Raw genomic sequence first — 24,051 nt, 5'->3', positions numbered from 1 at the left:
CATTGTAGGGCCGGCCCTGATTCTAGTGACAAAGATGATCACGCCAATGTTCAGTCCTGTAGCACTAACTTTTGACAAACAAAATATTAAATATGAAAATGTATATTTTACGTGGCTGTGTTCAAAGATGTGGAAGAGCTAGTGATCACATCTACCCCAAGCACAAGTTCCACTGCTTTTTTTTGTTGATTTCTTGCTTGGTCGGAGCTGGACTTGTATCATAGTTACATAGTTACATAGGCTGAAAAAAGACATGCGTCCATATCAAAACGCCCCAAGGAGCAAAAGCTATACTCAATAAAACAACAAACAAAATATAGCACTCTTTAACCAGTGTTTAAAATTCTAATTTAATATAAGACATATAACTGTGGTTTAAGGAGTAGAAAAATAAAAGAATTGTTCCTGGAAAGGCAGCAGGTTTGAAAAAGTTAGAAAAAATGTAATTGATTTCTAGAAATGTACCTTTGTAAAAAAAAAAAAACATGCACACAAAAAAACCTAATATTTTCTTATATACATTCCGTTTTCCTGTGGTTGGAATCTATGCTTTTTACCATGCATTTTCTATATATTGCTTGTTGTCATCTAAGTTAGGATAAACGATGTGGTATGTCTTGTCACTAAACTTATTTTTTCTTTTTGTTTTACAGGATATCAGTGAGTGCATTCTTCAAAACTATGCAGAATGTTCCAATCCAAGATTGTTCTACATCATACCATATTTTTGTGGACAGCATCCAAAGTGCAGGTGAAAATACACACACATATTTCTATTGCTGGCATCTTTACCAAGTGCCGCGTGACATATGCATAGTTTGTATCATACAAAAATGCCACTTTATAGAATAAGCTGCTGTTAACAAAAGCCAAGCAAGAGAACAATGCACAACTTTCACCTGACACCTAGTGCTTGATGGGAAACCATCATGAAAACACACAAAGTGTGTGTGTTTGGGGAAAAGGGTAAATTGTTAGTTCTAGTACAAAAAAAAGTCACACCTGTTGATTTTATTATAAGCTATGATTGTGTGGAGAGAATACAGATTTGTTTATTCACTAAAGAGAGAGTTGGCAGGGGAGGTTTTTCAACTCCTTGACTTCACTATTAATTTTGAAGGGACATCCAAAGTGAGCTTCTGCTGCAGTGAGAGCTTGGCTGGCCCTGTGTAATGCATTGTTAATTCAGTGAGATTTCTTCAGTCTCCGGATCAAAGAGAATGATCTCCATTCTCATCCGCCAAGGCTGGATTGTTCATTAGCACACGCGTAGGTGTGGTGCAGTACCTTGATATTCTAGCTACTTTTGCAAGGTGGCACGATTAATTAATAACAAATCACATGAAGGGACCTCATCACATAAACACGGTTTGCATAGCAGTTTTTCACATAGAAAATATCTGTGCGTTTTTGTTGTTTCAGAACTGCAAACTAATGTTTGAGCGCCAACTAATTCAAGAGGAAAAAGTATTAATTTGACATGTTTCAGTGTGGCACCATACGCAAACTAAAAAGACACTCCAGCAATCACATGCACTCTAATACACGTAATCATCACCATAGCTGTTATTACTCTCTCTTTGAAATCACACAGCTCAGCTGCTTTTTGTAAGTAGGGATTGCTTTATATGCAACAAGGGCTTTAAACGACTTCAACCTCTTTTGGATGTGTTCGTATTTGATGAAATAGTCTGCTCTGTATTAGAGTCAAAATAATATTTTCTGTGTATTTCTGGGTTTTGGAAAAAATTGCTTTACGCTGAAGTTAAGAAGAAATGTTTGGCAGAGCCGGCCTTAGGCGTTGTGGCGCCCTGTGCGGACTACTCCTCTGGCGCCCCCCCTTCACTACCCCCCCTCTGCCCCTTCAAACTACCCCCTCAAACTACACCCCCCCTCTGCCCCTTCAAACTACACCCCCCCACCCCTTCAAACTACACCCCCCCCGCCCCTTCAAACTACACCCCCCCTCTGCCCCTTCAAACTACACCCCCCCTCTGCCCCTTCAAACTACACCCCCCCTCACAACCTTGTTGCCGGAGTCCTGCGGTGAGAGCGGGAGGCATCCGTCTTCTCGCTCTGCCGCGGTGCCGGCATTTCATGTTGAGCGCCGGAATAGTCCGGTGCTCAACATGAGATGCCGGCACCGTGACGGAGTTACAGAGAGTGAGGGGCGTCGAGCGGTTGCTGAGAACTTCACGAGCAACCGCTCGGCGCCCCTGCCCGGGACTTAGATTAAAGCATCGTTTTTTTTTTAACTTTATTTAACATGAATGATGTTAAATAAAGTTTTAAAAAAAAAAACAAACAAAAAAAACCCGATGTTTTAATTAAAGTCCCAGGCAGGCGCCCCTGCTACCATGGCGCCCTGTGCGGTCGCACAGGTCGCACACCCCTAAGGCCGGCCCTGACGTTTGGCTATGTAGGGTTTTAAAGACAGGTGAAAAAATACAGCCAGAAGGGGTGTTATGGCTTTGCTTTTTGATATTTTACACAGGGGTCACAGAGTTATAAGGTTACTCGTATACATAATGTTAGCGTTTATGCACAATTATTACAACCAGGGGTGAAATCACAATGGGGCAATAGTCCCAGGTGGCATGGGGCCCCCACCAGCTGCTTACTTGCTATAGTGTAACTTGTGTAACAGTGGTAACAGCATTGCCCCAGGAAAGCGCATAATCTTGATCTTCCCCTGATTACAGCCAGACTTTTTGTAGCTTTGTCAAATAAGATGTGAATGTTACTTGACCCTCAAATGAACCGATTGTAAAAATGTAAACACACACCTAGACACTCACACATGCATGCACTCACACAAACACATACACACGCGGTCTAACATCTACATGCTACTCACTTACCCTCTGAAGCCTGAGCTTGTCCTCAACAGAGTGCAAGCTACTGTCGAAATTATGAATGAACATCTGAAATGACATGTTAAGAAAAATAAAAGGAAAGCCAAATATTATCGACTGCTGTGTAGTATAAGTATTTGATTTACAGCTTGATTTCCTCACAGCTCCAATCTCCTTCCACCCTTCCTTTACACGTAAACTATTTGCTACCTTGTAACGCAAACCCAATGTAATATTTCAATGGGGATCATAATCATTGACCACATTTTACCCCAATGCCATTCTGTTACATACATGCTTTTTTACTATTCTTCCTGAGAAGTAGTGATTTTGAGGGTTTATTCAGGATAGATGTGGCTTCAACATGCAGAAGAAGATCACTGGGTTTGGCCATTCATAACGTATAAGTAAAGCAGATGAAACCACAACTCTGCCTTTAGTGAATAGACCTCTTTGCTGCCACATAATCCAAGAATCTTTTAGACTTTGGTTCACATTTATCCTTATCCGGGGTATCAAGTGTGTTCTGTTTTTTTTTATAACTATTTAGAAAATAAGTTATTTTATTTTTATGTTTGATGGAGTAGAGCAGCTCATTTACATTTGCATGTCTAGTAGGGTAATCCCCAAAAAGTTTCCTCATTGTCTTTAGGTACATGACTTGTGACGTGAGAACACATTAAACCACAGAGGCCCAGATATGTAATATGGTTTAGTCAGTTTAAAATAGATGCTCTTTTATATATGTAAGCTTGATTAATTCTTTCCTAGAACGGTAACATTATTATTAATTATTTTTATATATAGTGACAATCATTTATGGAGTATGCAGTACATATGTTGAAAGGGTATGACAAAACTAGAATTGATAGTCTTGATTTGGTGAATCATTTCTCTGGCCCCCTGAATAATAATCACACAATTTATTATTTTTATTTGATCTTCTACCATGTTGATGCCAAATGCTTAGTGCGCCTTTAAAATAAATCTGTTCAATCTTTTAGAATGTTTTTTCCAAATTTCACAATGAAAGATGTGTGCTAACAATTTGAGATCACGCGGCATCATCACAGGGCACTCCACCCTTTCCAGCACGCTCAATGCTAGATTCAGGCGCTGTTCATTCTAGCTGCCTGTAGTTACAATTAAACACAACTGGGCTGTCACAATTCAGAATATTTAGTAATTCCGCTAGCAAATTTGTAGAAAACAAGGACTTGCTGTGTCCATAGCAGGCTAATGAATTTACCTCCACTTGAGGCTTAATCATAGGCACAAATAACAACAGGGTCTCAACTATGGGGCAAAAAATATGCGTTAAGTCTAATTCATCTAGTGAATGAAATCATTACATCAATGTGTAAGTTACAAAAAAAAACACCATTTAATCTGGCAATTTTTAGCTACTAGCTGGTTCAGTTATATAGTATGGTAGAAATGCTGATTGCTTGTTGTGTTCTATGTAGGGACCCTGGGGAATGGGCCTTGGAACGAGCAAAGCAGAATGTGAATGAAAATTTCTTGCTTGTCGGCATTTTAGAAGAGCTGGAAGACGTCTTGCTTTTGTTGGAAAGATTCTTACCTCATTACTTCAAAGATGTTATGAGCATCTATAAGAACCCGGGTATGTTAGTCCCGCATTGTGTATTTAATAGAGCCTGCAGTATAAATACTATTAGAATACTATTAGTATTAATAGTAGTATAATAGTATTATCTAATAATACTATTAGAATGCAACAATTAAATAGTTACGGTACACACAAGTACCTTACAAAATAGTCGCATAATGTGCTTTAGTTAAACATAATGTTTACTTAATCTGCATAATGTTTTTTTTAATGGATATCAATAGTTCAAGTTGTTTATAACATGTAAAACACATGTAATACTACCAAAACGCAGACAATTGTACGAGCAAATATAACATTATTTTGCTGTGATTTTATTTCAGAACACAAAAAACTTGGAAATCTGACAGTGACCGTTAAGAAATCGTTTCCTTCTCCGAATGCCCTGCAGGTGCTATACCAGCGCATGAAATATGAATATGAGTTTTACTACTACGTGAAAGAGCAGTTCCATTTGCTGAAGAGGAAGTTTGGACTCAAGTCTCACGTGAAGGCCCCGCCCAGCGAGGAGATTTCAATCCCAGTCCCTGTGCCCATGGAGACAGAAGAACCCATAGAGGATGAAGATAGTCAAGATGACGAGAAGTGGTTAGAGGACATTTATAAGAGGTGATGCACTCAATGTAGCATCGCAATCATCACGAGTCCACATCCATTTCTTAAGCTTTTTTTATTGTTAAAAAAAATCCTTAAGGAACATAGTTAATGCATAGTGGCATTAACACAAATTCCCACGTTGGGTATTAGGGAAATACTGTACCCGATTTTGCGGGTTTGTTTACTTTTTATGTTCAGCAGGATTGATTATAGAAATATGAAATGGAAGTATTGATTTACGATTTTGCCAGTATTTTTTTTTTTTTTTTGCTAGAGATTACCAGCAAAATCCAATATTAGAGAATGTTAATCTTTTAGCAAAGCAGAAGAGAAGGTACTCCCTGATATGCACATTTCGGACTGACAGATGCTTTAGCTGCTTTGCAACTTGTCACTAAATCTTTATGTTCCTGTATATTCAATAACATTTATATTTATACAAAACTTCTGTAACCTATAGAAGGTCTAAACTGTGCACTAGGTGGTTTAGTCTTTTTGGCCAATTCCTATGCAGTGAGACTAGCCTTTAAAAGGATAGTAAAGTGCCAACGACCTTGATACAAGGTTATGTTTATGTGTCACCACTATGAACTGACCCTTCGGGCTACTAGCATTCACAAACAGACTGCCTAACGTCTGCTTTAAAATGTAACTGTTACCTGCGTGGAAAATTCAAAGTGTAATCATGATTGTATGTAAGACAACGAAACAGTTTCGTTTTTCTCGCAGTTACAGTGAACGTGATTAGCTCTCTCAGTACAGAGTGATTGCATGCACATAAGATAAGTCACGAACCTGTATGATATCTTATTTTAGTTTTGGTCCCATTCCATGATTTTCAACTGTGTATTATTTGTTTTGCCTTAAGACTAGCACAAGTACACAATACAGGGCATGCTTAGTACAGCGTAATCATAATCACCAACATTGCCTAGGACATTCTGCTGAGAACCACTGGCATTTGAAGGATGTGCGGAACCACCAAAAGATCATTTAAGAGGCTCCTACTGTAAGTTATGTATTGGAGCTTTATTACTGGCTTTAGACCTCAGCACCCTGGAGGGAACACGATAGCACAGAAAGTGTACAGAGCACAAACTTTGTTCCTGCTGTCCAAATACAGGAAGCATTATTTGCTGGGTTTTTTTTTTTTTTTTTTAAGTGTGAACTGGTAATAACTGAATACGGCCATAAACAAATGATTTGTTGTGATCGCTTGTTGTGACACACTTACCCTAAAATAGCACTAGTCTGAAATCTAGTGTATAAGCTGGTTTACACATGCCTGATAAGAGACAAAATGAGGGAAAGACTCTTATATTCTGCACCTGGGTCCTCATCTACAATAAGGAGCAATTAGGTGGTGAAATTTGGAAGGCGCTAATTAATAACATTATCCTTAGTGACTTCTAAATATACGGCCTACCTTGTATTTCTGTAAAAGACACACTGCTTTGAATATTTTTAATGCTTGATTACAATACAGGGCATCTCAAAACACGTTACGTTTTAGGATAGTTTTAGTATATTACTCAAACAGTGGCCCAGAAATAGTTGACAGTCCAATGACAGTTTGCTGTGTAGAAGTAGTATTGCATAATTTTAAAACACTAGCATGTAGCACAGACAATATTGCACAAAACAACAGAATAATGCCAATTTTTTAATTAATGATGGCCATCTTTATCATATGGCAGGTGCTTAGGGCCCAAAAAATATCTTGAGGTTCCATAAGCATCAGTCCCATATTTCCTACTAAATAGCAGTTTTATCTCGTCCAGCTCACTAGTCACACAACTGGCACATACTGTCAAAATTAATGGCTTAAATACACACACATACATGTGCACTTACTGTAAATGTGTTACAATTTGCCATGGACATTGCCAACTCTTGCTTTAGAGTGGTTTGTGGATGGAAAATATGTATACAGTTTTATGAATATGGTCTGTATGGGTGGTTTGGTGTATGGGTTGGGGCTGAAGAGTGTGTTGTGCTCTTTGGGTAGCCCACATGCAGAAGTGTAGGGGCCAAAAGATGCCATACAAATGTACTGTATTATTTCATGAAAATGAAACACCAGGACTGATCTAGATCTTTATCGGATTAAGGGATTTTCAGACTAGAATAATTCAAAGATTAGGTCCCGTAGAAAAATATTTTTCTACTTGAGCATAAAATACAGGGCTGTATGCAGTAATGTAGGTTAGCATCGCCAAAAGCCTGGTTTTTATGTAATTTAGTTGCAATAAACGTGCTTTTTCTGATGACCTGGGGCTGCCATTGTTAGGATATTTTCGTGACTTTCCCTGCTCAAATACCACACTGAGCCGATTCTTTATTGCACTGCATCCATAGACTTGCATTAGTCAGGGTGTCCGACTGGGTAATTAAGACTTAACCATTCTATTGTGTACCGCAAATACTACAATAAGGAGTCTAGGGTGTTTATCTAGTAGATGGGATGAGTGAAAAAAAATACATCATTTTAAAAAAGAAAACAGCACAATATTTTGAAAACTTTTTAGTCTGATATTAGTAATTAAAAGGGGAACTCCCACAATGTTTTATGTATGTGTTTAACAATTCTTACTGGGTTCTTATTTATATTATCAGCTGCATACTTTTCAGTCAAAATTAATTTGTCATACAGTATTTTTTTTTTGTTCAGCTGTTTACTGTTACCAGTAGACATGAAGTTCATAAAGTAATCTTCCACAATTAACCTATGCAGAAAATGTGGTTTTGTAAATGAGATGGAAGCTATTAACAATACTAACAATTGCATAAATTTAGGAAATATGAGTTTAAAGCAAAATGGAAACTATTAGACGTAACTTGATATGACTGTATATCAGTGCATTAAGTTGTATAAAGCAATTCAATTTGAGACATAACCTGATATCCCTTTTTTGTTATAACTAGTTATTGATGCAACCAAAAAACATAAGTATCCAGTTTCCTGGATATTTTCAGTTTCATGGTTGTATACAGTGGTCACAAACCATTACTAAAATACGTGATATATACATGTTAAAATCCCACCTTACATGTATACTTTGGAGAGCAGAAAAGTTATTTTCTCAAGGCCTGCATGATTATTATTCCTCATTCAGTTCCCTCTGGGATCTAAACCCCAAGGCACAGTCCCAATGTTAAACAAAACGTGAGAGAGATGAAGCTCATTGTGCAATATGCAAGACACATTTGATAAAAACAAGAAAAATAAAGAGAAGTCATCACGTCTAATTCAAGGTGTCCGATGGAGGAACATCTTTGGCAGTGGTTTTGAACACCATATTTAGTCAGTTTTAGCAAAATGACTGAAAGGAGCAAGGCAAAGAATAACAGGTAACATACAAAGAATTCTTCAACCAATGACAAGATACACAACTATATTTGTGCATAATTGCAGTTTATATCATGAAGCGCAGTTGTGCACCTCTTGCTTAGTTTGAAACATCAGAGATTGTATTAAATATTTATTTTGCACATTAAAGGGACACTCCAGCCATCATATGTACTTTAGTGCATACATGTGTGTGGTTCATTTTGGAAATCATGTCTCTTTCCCCCAGCTAAATGCCCTGCAGGAGATGCATTTAAATGCATTTCCCTGCATGTGATGTACCCACCTCCAGTCACATCCAGCGCTGGCTCTGTCTAGACCCCACTGCTCATGTTTAACACATTGATTTCAACAGGAGCACTTTGCTTATTATTATTTGTTTTATATAGCGCCATCAAATTCCATAGCACTGATTGGTTGCCTAAGCTGTCAATCAGTGACAGGACATACTCCCATTGGTTTATATGGTTTCAAGTGCTTTATTACCACTGAGTAGCATGGCAAACAATCCAATCAGTGCAGGAAATTTCTGATCATGGAGGAATACATTTTTTTTGCTGTGTCAGGTAAGTAACATTAATATACATTCTTACAAAACAGATGTCAGGGACATTAGACCGTGCCTTTAAGGTAGGGGATGCGTTCCTTTAAATACTGCCACATTAAGCAGGGCGGCGTATTACTGATAACTAAGCAAACTAAATAATAAAAGCATGGTAATTTAAAGCTTTAATGTCAGAATGCAGATTCCCTTTAAGTATACTATTTGTGCTATTCTGTCAAATTTACATGTCATTGGTTTTATCCAACAAGGTTGCCAACCAATTCTAAAAATAATTGGTTATTGTAGTGCTGAGAACTGTAATTTGGAATTCTGACACTTTATGTGGAACCTTTTTACTTTCCAAAGTTTCTGTCCTAATAGCTTCTATTGTCAGACTTGACTTGAGAATACAGTAATTGAGCGCTACCTTTGATGCTCAAGCTGTACCAAGTTTCTCCAAGTTTTAACTAAACTAACCCCGCAGTATAGAAAAACCTCAAGAACCCAGTTTGGGGATATCATCAGACTTCTTATGTTGGCTCACAACTGTCAGTGATGCCATCAAAACGATAGGTAGGTCCTACTACTTTGCTAACTCAAGGACACCACCACCTTTTGGAATCTTTTAGTGCATTACTCTTAGGACATTACATTTTAAACTTATCTGGAAAAAAAAAGTAGCTTCAAAAATCTTATGTAACTAGATGTTTTTGGAATAGCAACTAGCACTAGCAACAGAATACAATAACACTTTATATTACTGTTTTTAATACATTTTGCTGTTTAATGTGGTTTATAGACAACGGAAGTAGACCAACCTTAAAAAAACATGAATTCTCTTGTCTCCTTTTAATGTTACTGAATAAATACTGGACTAGATTTTCTTACTAATGATGTCATATACTAATATTAACATCTGAGCAAAAATATCCATATTAATATCCAGCAGGAGGGGGTTCTCAAATTTCAGGACATCAGCGCTGAAAATCCAAATTGTTGCTATAAAATTTGCGGTTCGCAGTGCTGAGTTTAGGTATCAATTTTGAAATAATTTTGAGGTTTTCCACCACAGTTTGCCGTCAGCCATTGTTTCCAGAATCCTCTGCTTCCATGTAAGTCGGCATACAAAGATAATAGCCATGGTGCATTGCGTTCCTGGGAAACTTTTCAAATGGCAGCTCTGTTTTGTAAGTTATTGAGGAGAGTTTCTGTAAAATGTTTACCTAAATATGGAAATTTAGTAGAATTTTTATTCCACTGTAATATGTATGTGGACACAAGAGATTGGTGATGATAGCTTTTACTGATAAGTATGTATGCCGACACAAGCTGTCCTTGGAATCTTGGAGCCGATATGTGCATATATAGATAAAAGTGGCTAATATAATGAAAAAATCTTTATTTTGAAAAAAGCATTATATGGAATTTACCATTTACATGTGCCCTGATACTGCTTTTTGTTAGCTCTTGGAGGGGAGGACACTTTTCACTAAATTGTATTTACAATGGCCTTTTATTCAACAAATAAGAAACAAAATATATTTTTTTTATGTTTAAGGTGTAGGTGGCATTTCTGTGGTCTTTCATTGTTAATGGCACATATACTTTGTCCTGTTGCCCCTCAAGAGTTCTTGAATTATATTGTACATTTACATATAATAATTTAAAAAATATATATATGAATATAAATGCCAAACAAGGACTATTGTATTTATTGTGTATATAAAGTTATAATCTTGAGATGTTTGCTTCTAACCAATTGTGCTTATGATAAAGTGGCTAACTCACCTATAACATCTCAAACAGTGCTATTTTTCTCACAAATTAAAGTGTTATCACGTTTCCACTTATCTCATGTTTACGCATTGATTTATTTGTGCTTAAAAACAGACTAGTCTCCTGAAACAATTTGATGCATTATGTTCTTTTTAAAGAAAGACAGTTTAGGTGAAAATTTATGGGACTAGGAAACAATAGGACGCAGCAACAAAGATCTCTAAAACAGGCTAGATATTTTAGTAAAAATATAATACAGCAACTGGCTATGCCGACTTTTTTTTTTTTTTGGTGCTTTAAAAATATAGGGGAACTTATTGTTTAATGTAGCTTGATTTTATTTTACACACAGTACAGTAGATAAAAGGTGAAGAGGTCGATATTTACCTTTTATAAATGCATGCTTAATTTTTACATACCTGGAAATTAACACAACTATGCGCCTATCCATCATCCTGTGGCAGTCTTCAGTAACTTCCTTTGCGACTGGGAAGCCTCCTGGAGCTCTGATCACAACAGAGAAGATGACACATAAAAATGCAATGTTATGGCTTAAAATGGAGGCTGGTTTTTTTGTCAAAATCCCACAAATTATGGCCTTTTTTTTTTTTAAATATGCAGCTTGGTGCAACAGGCTTCTTATGTCAGCACATGGTCCAGCATGGAGAGACAATTCTTTATTCCTATGGAGACTGGAGTAACCACAATCTGTTCACATGGAGGGAACCAGGAAGCAAGTTTTCCTACATACTGCTTCACCTCACATTAGCCAGCTAGGTACACAACACTAAGTACTAGGTACTAGACTTGCGCAAATGAGAAAAACAAATTGTCCGGACGACATTCTGAGGGCTTTTTCCATTTGGAAACTAAATTCACTGTCATTCAAGAAGCCAGACTAAGATTTGTGGAGAAAGATACAGAAACGCTTATTTTAGCCCTTCGGTCCATCTCCGCAAAGAGGCAGAGTCACAGGGACAGCCTCTCCCCTTCCTCCAATCATTAGAAAATGGTTTTGTTTTCGAACATTCATACGAGTGGACAAATTCTCGTCAACTTTCCAAATGCACACGGCTCTTAGGTGCTGATTACACAGCTATACCACAAACAAACAAAAAACTTTATGAGTGTTCTCCTTTAATATGTATTTAGCAAAACTTAGCAAAAAAAAAAACACAAGGAACTCAGTTCAACTATTCTAGTTCAAAGTGCAAAACTAAGCCTAGCTTTAAATTTACCAAACAAGTCTGGCTGTGCTGAAGATAAAAAGCATCTTCAAATTTTCTATTTGCCTTTGTACATAGATTCTCCATCATTTCTGATCTGCTTCCATGTGGCTTAAACACTTATGCCCTACCACAGGCTCCCTTGAGTTTCGCAGGGCAGTTTTCAGTGACCTTCTCAGGGCCGGCCCAAGACATAATGTCGCCTGGGGCGAAGTTTAAAATGCCATCCCCCCTAATTCCCGCGGCCGCCAGGGGTCATTATCTACCCCCCCCTGCACTTACCTTTCAGCAGTCCTGCAGCGAGTCTCCCTGCTCTACCACAGTGCGCCCTGCTTTACTGCTGAGCGCCGGAAATGACGTCATTTTCTGGCGCTCAGCATTACAAGCCAGCACCGAGACGAGCTAGAGGGCTCGCAGAGGAGCCCCTCTCTCTCCTCCGCTTAAAAAAAAAAAAAAAAACACCTTGGCACTTTGCCGCCTCTTCAAAAGTGCCGCCTGGGGCAGTTGCCCCACTCTGCTCCATGGTAGGGCCGGCCCTTGACCTTTTCTTGCAAGAAAAGCAATAGAGTTGTCCTTTTATAACACATGAGTCAATAACTCTTCTGGGAGGTATCTCTTTAAAAAATACCTTAAAGAGCAAAACATATATTGCTGAAACCAGACCCTGGAGAGCATACCAGTGAAAAAGCACAGCAAAAAAGCATTGTGGTGGATTGGGTCATGTTCTTCCCACATGAAGCTGAAATGAGCATGCACTTTAACCCTTTAAGGACCAGTTTTTTTTTTGTTTTTTTTTTACCCTTCGTGACCAAGGCTGTTTTAACACTTGCTCGTGTTTAGCTGTCATTTTCTTCTCTCCCATTTATTGTACCCACAGGAATTATATATTTTTGTTTCAGAACAAAAAGCGCTTTCTTCAGATCTTTTTTTTTTATCGTATCTAATTTTCGATAAAAATAAAATTTATGGTGAAAAACTGAAAAAAAAAAAAAAGCTTTTCTCACTTTTATTTGAAAGATCTTTTACTCATCTACAAAAGCTAATCAAAAAAAATTGCTAAATCGATTCTATTTGTGCTGAGTTTAGAAATACCCAATGTTTTTGGGGTTCTTTTGCAAGCTATAGGGCAATAATAATAGCATTTTGCTATTTCAAAAGCATGTTTTTTCCAATCTGCTCATTCTGCCCCATGTGCTATTTGGGACATCTTTAAAGCCGGCCAATGCAATTTACCCCAAAAAACCTTGTCTTATAATCGAGCAAATACGGTGTGTGTGTGTGTGTGTGTGTGTGTGTGTGTGTGTATATATATATATATATATATACTCAGTTCTTGTATCTATAAAGATTATATATATATATATATATATATATACACACATCTCTTTATAGATACAAAAACTGAGTCCTAAAATTAGCACTATATCCTCACAAAAATTCTCACATGGAAAGTTAAAATACTGGCAATTTAAATGTCCACGGGGTGTCTAGTTTTTAAAAATGTACGATTTGATAGCGTAAATTGAATTGGCCAGGTTCAAAGATGTCCCAAAAATAGCATATGAGTACAGATTGACCAGATCCAAATTCCCCAAAAAAACCCACACCTCGCAAAGTGGCATTTTACCTCCCAAATAACCCGACAAACCCACTCGTGTATGGCTGAACATATATTGGGGTGTTTGACAGTAACATATACCTGGAGCTGGATAATCACATCTACTGTAGAATGTGGAAAAAACACCAAAAATGTTTTTTGTGGGAGACATGAAGCTGGCAAAGTGGGCTCAGACAGCCAGCTAAGTACCTATGCATACCTCCCAACATTTCAAAATATTAAAGAGGGACACCTTTTTTTTTTTTCTTCATCTCGCGGAACTCACTGGTACAAGCAATTGCACTTTAAAATGTCACTCTTTCATCACCACTTAAAACACGCTTCATTTTTGTCAGCACAGTTAAAACATTAAATTGTATTCCCATGAGGCTCAGCCAGACATACTACCTCCATGATACTGGCTGAGTATCATGGGAAGTGCAGCAACAATAAAGCTGCAGATGCTAGCTGTGAACTAAAATTCCCATGATTCTCAGCCAGCCAGGTGTCCACCATAATGCTGGCTGAGCATCATTGGAAGAGTAGTCCACAGCAGCAGAGATTTTTTTTTAATTAAAAAAGGCTAATGTAAGCCTTACACACTGCCTTTACACACACCTGCCCATATACACATACACTGCCCTTACACACACCTGCCCATAAACACACATACACTGCCCCTACACAGACCTGCCCATATACACATCCCTTACACACACCTGCCCATAAACACACATACACTGCCCTTACACACACCTGCCCATAAACACACATACACTGCCCTTGCACACACCTGCCCATAAACACACATACACTGCCCTTACAAAACCTGCCCATAAACACACATACACTGCCTTTACACACATATACACTGCTCTTACACACACCTGCCCATAAAAACACAAATACATGTACACTGCCCTTACACACACACAGACATATACACATACACTGCCCTTACACACCAGCTAACAAATACCTATACCGCTCTTACACACACCGGCCCATACACACACACACAAGCTTACAAACACATACATACACATACACCCCTTTCTCCCCATCTCTTATCTCTTCCACCTTCCTTCATCCTCCTTCCTGTATCCTGTGGTGGGAGCGCCAGGTCTGTCACTTCAGACCTCGCTTTGCTGCTCCCTTATCACTACGCGCCGGCTATTGTTGCAGAGTGCAGGGATGATGTCATATCCACGTGCTTGGCATTATTTGCTGGCGGCTAGTGATTAGGGAGCAGTAAAGCGACCTCGCGCTCCCCAATGTTGAGCCGACTAGAGAGAGAGATTGCAAAGCGGGACAGAGGAAGGGATAGGTGGGACAGTGAGACCCAAATTGGGACAGTTGGGGGGCATGCCTATGTTACAACAGTATCAGGGCCTTTCTGGTTGATCACCTAAAGCAACCAGCCTTTTCCTACCTCCCCTGGCTGAAGTTTTGCATGCTTAATACTACATGAGAAATGTTAATGTTACTGTTAAAATGGGAGGTACTGTCTGGAGGAGAGGCTGTTGAACCAGCTGCTTCTATAAGAATTTTTTTCAAAAAAATTGATGCCTTTACGCATTAGTTGGGTCCAATATGGTCAAAGTAGGCCTACATTCTGTCAGATCTATTCTGAAATCAGCTGGCAGGCCTGCTGGATAAAGGATCATGACTTTATAGCTGTCTCACTTCTACCATAACCCCCTCCCCCCAATAAGAGCAACGTAAAAATGTAAAAAAAACAAACAAAACAAAAGACAAATGTTAGCAAATATTGGATTACTTTGCTAGAACAAATGAGTGCTAAGGTCCTAAACTAAAGGTAACTACTGTATAGCAATGTGTCCCTAGCAATTCCCTTGGCATTGAAAGGGATACATTAACATTGTTGAATGTAAATGCATGGAAGGATTAAGTACCCTGACATTGTGTTCTATTAAGCAGAATGTAAGCTGAACTGCGGAGGGGGGCGACGGTGCTGCAACGCTGGCCTTTTTCTTTTTCGGTTCAGTAAAAAAAAAAAAAAACAAGCATATTAAAGTACTTACTAAGCACTGTAATATGCATTTTCTGTTGCTGTGGCTGCATTACAAAAAAATAAAACTCTGCATAAACACCACTTGAGGGAGCTCCAGGCATTATTTTTGCTGCCTGCTGAACAGAATACAACTTCATGAGTGAACTAAGAAATGCACCATGCAGCCAGGGGATGCAATTAAAAAGCCATTTCATGGCCAATCCTGACAACTTACTCTGTATCACCGCTGATCAGTAACCTAAATATTTTATTTTGTGATAATTTCAACAGGTGCCATGTCCAAGTACTGCATTACTTGAGAGCAAAATGTCACTTTCTTAAAATTGGTAATACACAAAACTGAGTGCCTATGTGTAAGGTAGAGAGGTTTTTGTATTAAATGGTGCTTTTCTACCATTTGGCCTTCGTTTAACACTTGTTCTGATGTGCTAACTGATCACAAACATAATTGCTATTACTGCCTAAATCACGTAGTTTAATTCACATATTTGGTTTGGAACACTTGTGACAAAGGATACACTGATACCATATAATTCGAAAAACAAGTCTCACAAGTTGAGTTATGTTTATGTAAGGAAACAATATATTGTGTTTTTGTTATAATGTGGAATAGGTCCATTAAGCCTTTCATGTACAACTACCTATGTCATTTACAGCTGGAACCCAAAAATCAACGATGTATCTCATACGTAGTAGCATTCTATGGTCTCCCCCTCCACGATTGTTAAAAGCTGACTGGCAGTGACCCTTCCTCGCACATAGGAAGCCTTCCGTTATAGAAAATAACATTAACTGCAGGGTTAATGTTATAGGTCATAAACAGACCTGTAGCTTCTCTGAAAAAAAAAAAAAAAAAATATATATATATATATATATATATATATATATATATATATATGAGAACACACACACACATATATATACTGGGAGTTGTAGAAAGCAGGTGCCCCAGAAGGAGCAAAAGTGTATATATATCCTTACAGCGCACAACACCTCGGTATGGTATAAACCTCAAACTATTCAGTTACAATAGAAATCAAAAAAACTAAGTTAAGTTTGGAAGGTTGCAGAGCTCCAATGCGGTAATGGTTAAAAAAGAAGTCTGTGAGCTTATGATGGAGGCTTCAACATATCTGAACATTTCAAACCCTTTGAGTTTAAACACGGAAGTCTGCACTGGCCCTATATAATCCACAGTTATTTCCTGAGATCCTTAACTACACAAACTACCGGTTTTAACAGAGGTTCGGCGCAATGTTGATTTTGGCATGAAGATTATTACAGTTGGGGAGATAAAGAAAATTGCTGAGGGCAACACTGAGAAGGGAAACCCAGTTAAGAGGGTACAAATACATACAAAGACATTGTCATACAAGAGTGTCAGGGCTGTGAAAAATTCTTACCTTCAGCAGTAGTAGATTATATATTTATACCTGTTTTAATATACTTCTAGATTTGTGAATGCTGAAACCATCTGACATAGAAGTCTGTACCTGTAGCAATACAGATCTGACTGTTGTACATTTTACTCCTGATCAGTGTAGGGAAGATCACAGATCTCACTCTAAGTGACAAAAATAACAGTTATCGTGCACCAGCAGACTCTGTAGCACTATTATATTGGAAGAGTATAGAATTGATATTAAGGGGACATTGCAGCCATTATATGCCCTATAATGCATTTGATTGCTGTCATTTTTACAGATTTGCACAAAAAAGGAGGGAATCAACCAGCTTCCGTAACGGCTCGAGTGTTTCGTGGAGGAACCTGCCTCTGTGCAAGTGCAGAAACCACACTTTAAGCAGCCTTTGGCTCCAAGTTGGTTTTTTTTTCCAATGACGGTGATGGTGGTAAAGAATGCATTTTAAGGTACTTACAAAGGGGTATATTAAGATATTCATTATTCATTCATTATTCATTGGTGGGACTGTATAAGACACTTGTATTGCAAAATGGACACAACAAAACGAGAGTTCCTAATCTGTTAGGAGGTTGAGAAGGAATGAGACATTCAGGGTCTATTTGTTAAAGGGAGACTTGACAGAAAAGCTTGCGAGAGTTGTGATTTCAACTCCCTGACTTCAAACATCACAATGGTCCAATCCCAGTAACCTTCTGCTCCAGGAAGAGCTTGGCTGACAATGTTTATGCTTCTCCTCGCCCATTGAACCAGTGATTATGCAGGACCATCTTAGCTATTTTTTTGGGTGGAAAAACATGCCAGTGCTGGGCTTTTTACAATTACTAGTCCAGTAAATGGAGTTGGAACCACAACTCACCTGCACACAATTGAGTGCATAAGCTTCAAAATATGGTGCATTTGATTTGATTATAGTGAAGGTTGTATGGAGAAGACTGATTTAAAGGTCTTAAAGGGAAGAGGTTACCCAATAGGAAGAGGTGCCAGTGGCTGGCAAGATGCAAGTTGTGGGTAGAGTGAAAGGGGAAGGTTAATAGCCGACATTGAACGTATATAGCCCTTCCAACGAGATTTTTGTTTGAATGCTTCTACAGCAGCAGCACCCTAACAAGCTAATGGCCCTTACACACAGGTAGGACAGAAAAAAAAAAACATATCTTAAGTTTTATTATTGCATTAGGTGTCACGGAAAACATGTGTTCGGCTTGAAGGAATGCTACATTTAACGTCTCCCAGTTGTTTGCTGATTGATTAAATTCACAAACAAAATATGTAGAATATATATTTTTTATTTTTTTATAAATAACTTATCTGTTACAAAGACTGTTTACCCAGCTAAATCACAAAAACCATCAACTCCTGATATCCAAAATTAGGTTTTATTAATAAAACAAGTAAAAATTGATTTGTCAATCTTCACAGAAAACTGCAGATCAAGCTGAAAAAAATGTCTTTTATGAACAAAGTATTGCTTGTAAGTGCTTTTGGGTTTGCTGCTTAACCCATTACAGTGCTGGAGAGGTTTAAGAAAATATCACACCTCTTGACAACAACACTTGACAGGCTATTTACTTAGGACTGCATTCTGCAGCAAAATGAAAAGTCTCAAGAAAGGCTTATCACATTTTTGAATGATATATCAACATGTAGGTATATGTGCATAATATATATATACACATATACACATTCATACACCAGTTATAGTAAATGAATCATTTACAGTGGATGACACCTAGGTTGACTCCCTCCTATCTTCATATTAATACTAAAGCAGCATATGTATGGCCCTCCTATACATTAAAAACACGGCAAGAGATTAAATAACCAGAGAATGAAGAAATGATTTGAATAACCACGCTTTATCTATGCGAGACCACCCAAGTCCACAGCTGAAGATAGAACACCAACTGAAAGAAAGCATTAGGTTTTGATTTGTAGACATCGGATTTGTATACCAAATGAATTTCAGATAAGTGTGAAGAAAGTTTTGTTATTGCCCAAATTGTGCTGTTATGACAAGGATCCACTGTAGCTTCACTCACTTAAAGTGGACACGTATCTTGCCCCCCCCCAAAGGGAACCCATTTTGCACTGGAGGATTACAAAGTCTGTATGTTATGTTTTGAAGCTTAAGCTATTCAGCCTACCTCATGTGCTGTTCACATTGCATCCCTCACCAAAACAGTGGTGGTGCAAAACTATGCAATAACCACATGAACAAGGTAATGGAAACGCAAAAAAGCGCCTAACCGTGTATGGAAAATGTTAATATACATGCAGTTCTTTTTTGGTCGCACTACTTGTGTGTTTTTGTTTATTTTTCAGTCAAGACAAAAACAGCATGAAACTTTTATACTCAAAGTTTTCACTGCTGCCTGAGAAACTGAATTAACCTACATCTTTCCACCCCAAAAGGAGGAATATCCATTATAAATTCTGTCATCCACTGTAAGATTCAATATGTACAGAAAAATCATCCGTGTACCCTTAAAAAGACATTGTCATTTCAGCATTCTTCTTCCACAGGTTTTCACAGGACATCATTGTTTACAAGAGCAATCCGTTTTGCTGGAGAGAGATACTTTTGTGCATAGTTTCATACTGTTAATGCTTTATTTTCTCCCACCCCAATTAAGGCACCAATTCTTTGACAAAATGCTTACAGAGGGAGGACAATGACTGTGCTAAAATCATTTTTTTCTCTTACACAAGGAAAAAAAGTTAACAAAAAAAAACCTATTACACTATACATACAGGGAATAACAGTGAAAAAGGGAGGGGAATCACTTAAAGCCAGCGTTCAAGCTATGTACAACTTAAAAAGCTGTGGGTATTTTCACTGTATCGTACAAGCATTACATGCAGTTTTTCCTTTTTCCGTTAGACTTGACTGATGCTGGCATCACAAGTTAAGGGAGGTTCCTGGAACTAGAGACACTAAACTATGAAGTCCTTCCTCGGTCCATGTGGCACCAGCAAGTAACAGCCAGTTGCAATTCCACGGTGTCCGTAGTGTTTAGCCGATTGCATTTAGCAAAAAAAAAAAAAAATAAAAAAAAAAATTATATATAGAAGACCAACTCTTTGGCTTTGCAATGGATATCCGAAACATCCAGCTGGTTTGTGGAGATGGTGAGGAGAAAAGATCCAAACACAGGGCACTATAAGAACAAATCTTATTGGTTGACTAGTAATACTGTACATGGTACAGGCAGTTGGGAACATAGTATATCAGCATTTCACTGATCAGACAATTTAAAAAGCGAGAAAAAAAAAAAAAAGAAAAAAAAAGGAATCCCAACTGCACACATTACAACACTGAGGTATTATTTATTATCTACGGGCTGACGCTTTACCTATTGAAGAATAAAAATGGCCACACCTTCAGATGTAATCCTATCTTCCAGAATTGTTGCTTTAGCTAACAAAAGGTCTCTTCTGACTTTCCTCCTAATTTCCATGGATAAAAGGGTATGAGGATCTACTGGCTCAGTAATGCCTGGGCATGTCGCACTGTTCACAACGGTTTAAGGCAGGGTGATTTAAAAAAGTACATGCAGTGCAATTCCACTGAGCTCCCTCATCTTCCTCTGTATCTGGCACATTCTTTGGCGTTTTTACGATGGACCGTTGATCTGCAAGAAAATAAAAGTGCATGTGAGATGTATGCCTACTTACATAACAAACACACAGCTTTACTAAAATATTTTAATGGGGAGGATTACAATCCGACATATTAGAGATGAAAATGTATATTGATTTTACATGCCTATCTACAGATATACATACACACACGCGCGCACACACACCCTTGGATAATTGGCAATATATGCAGGCAAAACATCTTTTATTTCTTATGTGATTCATATTCAACTGTAGGTTATAACAGAAGGGCACAATCATAAAACAAAACATAAGAAAAAAAATTAAAAGTGACCCCTGTTCAAAAGTCTGCATACCCTTAGTTCTTAATACTGTGTATTGCCCCCTGTAGCATCAATGCAGTAAACGTTTGTAATGATTCTTGCAGGTGGTATATCTGCCCATTCATCATGGCAAAATGCCCCCAGGTCACACAAAGTCTTTGGTCATCTTGCATGAACCACACGTTTGAGATCTCCCCAGAGTGGCTCAATGATATTAAGGTCAGGAGACTGATGCCCACTCCAGAACCTTCACCTTTTTCTGCTGTAACCACCAGAGGATCAACTTGGCCTTGTGCTTTTGGGTCATTGTCGTGCTGGAAAGCCCAAGAGTGTCCCATGCACAGCTTTCGTGCAGAAGAATGCAAATTGTCTGCCAGTATTTTCTGATAACACGCTCCAATCATCTTGCCATCAATTTTCTCAAGATTCGCTGTGCCTTTAGAGCCCCCCCCAAATATCAGTGAGCCACCACCATACTTCACAGTGAGGATGGTATTCTTTTTGCTATAGGCCTTGTTGATCCCTCTTCAAACATAGCGCTTATAGTTAGTGTGCCAGAAGCTGTGAGTTGTGTCAAGGTGTTGTCAGGAACATGCAGCTCGTTTTTGTTCAAGTATCATTGTATTGTGCTCTTTTAAACAACTACACCGTCTTTTTCCTGAGCGGCCTGTATTTCTCCTGAGGTAAACTGTGGGTTTTTCTTTCTGTATCCCGAACAATTCTTCTGGAAGCTGGGCCTGAAATGTTCCTTGGTCTACCGACCTTGACTTGGTATCAAGAGATCCTCAATTTTTTCACTTCTTAGTAAGTGATTGAAAAGGCCTTGGATTTCTTTTTATATAATTTGCCATCTTTATAAAGTACCATTACCTTGTTATGCAGGACTTTTGAGAGTTATTTTCTGCTCCCCATGGCTCAGTATCTAGCCTGCTCAGTGCATCCACGTGAGAGCTAACAACCGCATTCACCATTTAGAGAAACTATTTGCAATTTAAAAAGCCACAGGTGTGAGAAATTAACCTTTAATTGCCATTTCAACCTGTGTGCGTCACCTTGTGTGTCTGTAACAAGGCCAAACATTCAAGGGTATGTAAACTTTTGATAAGCGATATCTGTTATGAATTAAAAAGGAGCCAAATAACTATGATACTAAACGGCTTCAAATGATCGCTAGCATTAAATAAAAGGTTTTTTTTGCATGATCAGACATTTTCAAAATCAATGCCAACATTTCACTATTTCTGCCAGGGTATGCAAACTTTTAAATATAACTGTATACATACACGCATGCGAGTAGAATGACCAGATATTCAGCGCTCATCAAATATAAGGAACATTTATACGACATTGTTACATTAAGATTCCTCAGATCCATTCTTATCTTCTCATGACCTAGCATGCCTGCAGCATGGCAGGTGAGGACAATGCACTTTTGCATATGAAACAGTAGATTTAAACACTGTCACCTTTTCTATACTTTGGGTCTCGCTTAGCATAGTCAATGTATAATCCGTATGTAGGGGTTGGCTTCTTTTGTTTCTAGAAAAGCCAAACTTCTTTTTGCGCCCAGGAACAGGGGTGTAACTAGAAACCACTGGGCCATTCACCGAGAAACATGTTCCACAGAGCCACCTTTTAACCTAAAGAGCTTGTGAGTGCCACTCCCAAACAGCCTGCCTGTGCCATCTTTGCCCCTTCCACCCCCACAACATACACTGGCACACGTATTGCCAACACACACTCATATTCACTTACAAACACGTACACACTCATTCTAAACACACACATACCATCTCACTCCAGTTAAGTATATATGCTTACACATGGAGAACAAGCCCCGTCACTGCTCAGGAATAAGCACTCATTCAAGCACTGACTTATCATATCTCCTTCTCACTGAAGAGTATTCTGTGAGGTGACAAATGCAGTACTGTATTTGACCTAGCATCGGACTTTCTTGTGCAACACAGGCAAAGACTTATGGAACATTTTAAACGGACGGATCCTAATTGCCAGTTGTCACATTGCTTGTATTTTTGTTCATGTTAATCATAGGTATTTCAGCGCCAAACTCTCAGGAGTAGCACATGCATGAAACAAATAACTAGAGAAACCACATAAAAAGTAGAAAATGCAGTAAGCGGCAATGAGTTCGGGTAACAAATCTTTCTAAAAATAAAAAGTACAATAACTGGGAAAACAATGAAAAAATATTTGGCTATGCATTTTGTTTTTTGAGCCAGCGCTCCTCTCCATGAGGTACTAAATGGAAAACAGTATATCAAGTATCATGGATTGTGCTGTGGTCTGCTGCTATGTCTTTGGAAACAGGAGAGAGCTCACAACTAATGTGCGAACATTTTTGGGGGGAGGGAGTGTAGCTACTACACAATTTCTAATAGTTTAATAGTACAGAGGCAAAAAATGTTTTGTTTAGATCTCTTTATGTTGGCATCTAAGTTGCATATAAGGTGTATTCAAATCACTTAAATCTCTTTTATAAAACACTTCATAAAATAAAAAAAAAAATTATGAAATATCCTCACAATTAGGAATATTTTAACACAGTATTAAGCACTAGATGTAATATGCATATCGTTGAAAACATAGAACGTGAACCATAGGCAGGTATGTCTTGGTTGTCATTTAGATGTTAAGTATAATTTTTCCATAAAAAAAAAAAAATTCAAGAAACCGTTAAAGGTTACACACACACACACCTATACATATCTATAAAAAGTGGGAAAATACATAAATGTTTCAGATTATGGAATTTTGTGCTACAGTTAAAAAATAAAAAGCCAGCCAGTCCAACACTAAAAGTAAACTCCTTACTCACCAACAGATACTGTACCTTTAGGCTTTGGCGGCACTGGACCTAGAAATCCAATATTATCATAGAAGTTATGGATAGCACTAGGATTAAAATGTGGACCTGAAAATAGAAAAAAATTATATATTTTTTAACTCACATTATAGATTTAAGTTTCTCACGTTGCTATGAAAAACAGAACGTAAACATGTATTGCCTTTCACCGAAAATGTTTAAATTATTTCCACAAGCTTTCAAAAAATATAAAATTTTTGAGCTTGAA

At 38.0% G+C, this 24,051-nt stretch overlaps 3 protein-coding genes across 4 annotated transcripts in view; 1 reads left to right on the top strand and 2 right to left on the bottom strand.

Annotated features, from left to right (window-relative positions):
* UST (uronyl 2-sulfotransferase) overlaps positions 1-5,761 on the top strand; it is a 101,333-nt gene extending 95,572 nt beyond the window's left edge. Inside the window, exons 6-8 of the mRNA XM_053459966.1 lie at positions 654-751; positions 4,322-4,479; positions 4,809-5,761. Of these exons, the coding sequence (XP_053315941.1) occupies positions 654-751; positions 4,322-4,479; positions 4,809-5,098 (546 nt within the window). The 3' untranslated portion in view covers positions 5,099-5,761. The remainder of the gene's footprint in view (positions 1-653; positions 752-4,321; positions 4,480-4,808) is intronic.
* A 469-nt stretch (positions 5,762-6,230) lies between these two features.
* PPIL4 (peptidylprolyl isomerase like 4) overlaps positions 6,231-24,051 on the bottom strand; it is a 153,293-nt gene continuing 135,472 nt past the window's right edge. Inside the window, exon 14 of the mRNA XM_053459965.1 lies at positions 6,231-6,245. The gene's annotated coding sequence lies outside the window, so the exon portion shown is untranslated. The remainder of the gene's footprint in view (positions 6,246-24,051) is intronic.
* The window catches only part of TAB2 (TGF-beta activated kinase 1 (MAP3K7) binding protein 2), a 13,242-nt gene continuing 9,086 nt past the window's right edge, over positions 19,896-24,051 (bottom strand). Inside the window, exons 6-7 of one of the 2 annotated variants that reach the window (XM_053459960.1) lie at positions 23,796-23,891; positions 19,896-20,665 (exon numbers count right to left, since the gene is read on the bottom strand). In XM_053459960.1, the coding sequence (XP_053315935.1) occupies positions 20,520-20,665; positions 23,796-23,891 (242 nt within the window). In that variant the 3' untranslated portion in view covers positions 19,896-20,519. The remainder of the gene's footprint in view (positions 20,666-23,795; positions 23,892-24,051) is intronic. The other variant, XM_053459961.1, reaches the window with a different exon arrangement.

The sequence above is a fragment of the Spea bombifrons genome, chromosome 3 (assembly GCF_027358695.1).
Source record: "Spea bombifrons isolate aSpeBom1 chromosome 3, aSpeBom1.2.pri, whole genome shotgun sequence".
Taxonomy (NCBI): domain Eukaryota; kingdom Metazoa; phylum Chordata; class Amphibia; order Anura; family Pelobatidae; genus Spea; species Spea bombifrons.
Note: the sequence above shows the minus strand (reverse complement) of the source record. Positions and strands in the feature narration are given on the sequence as shown.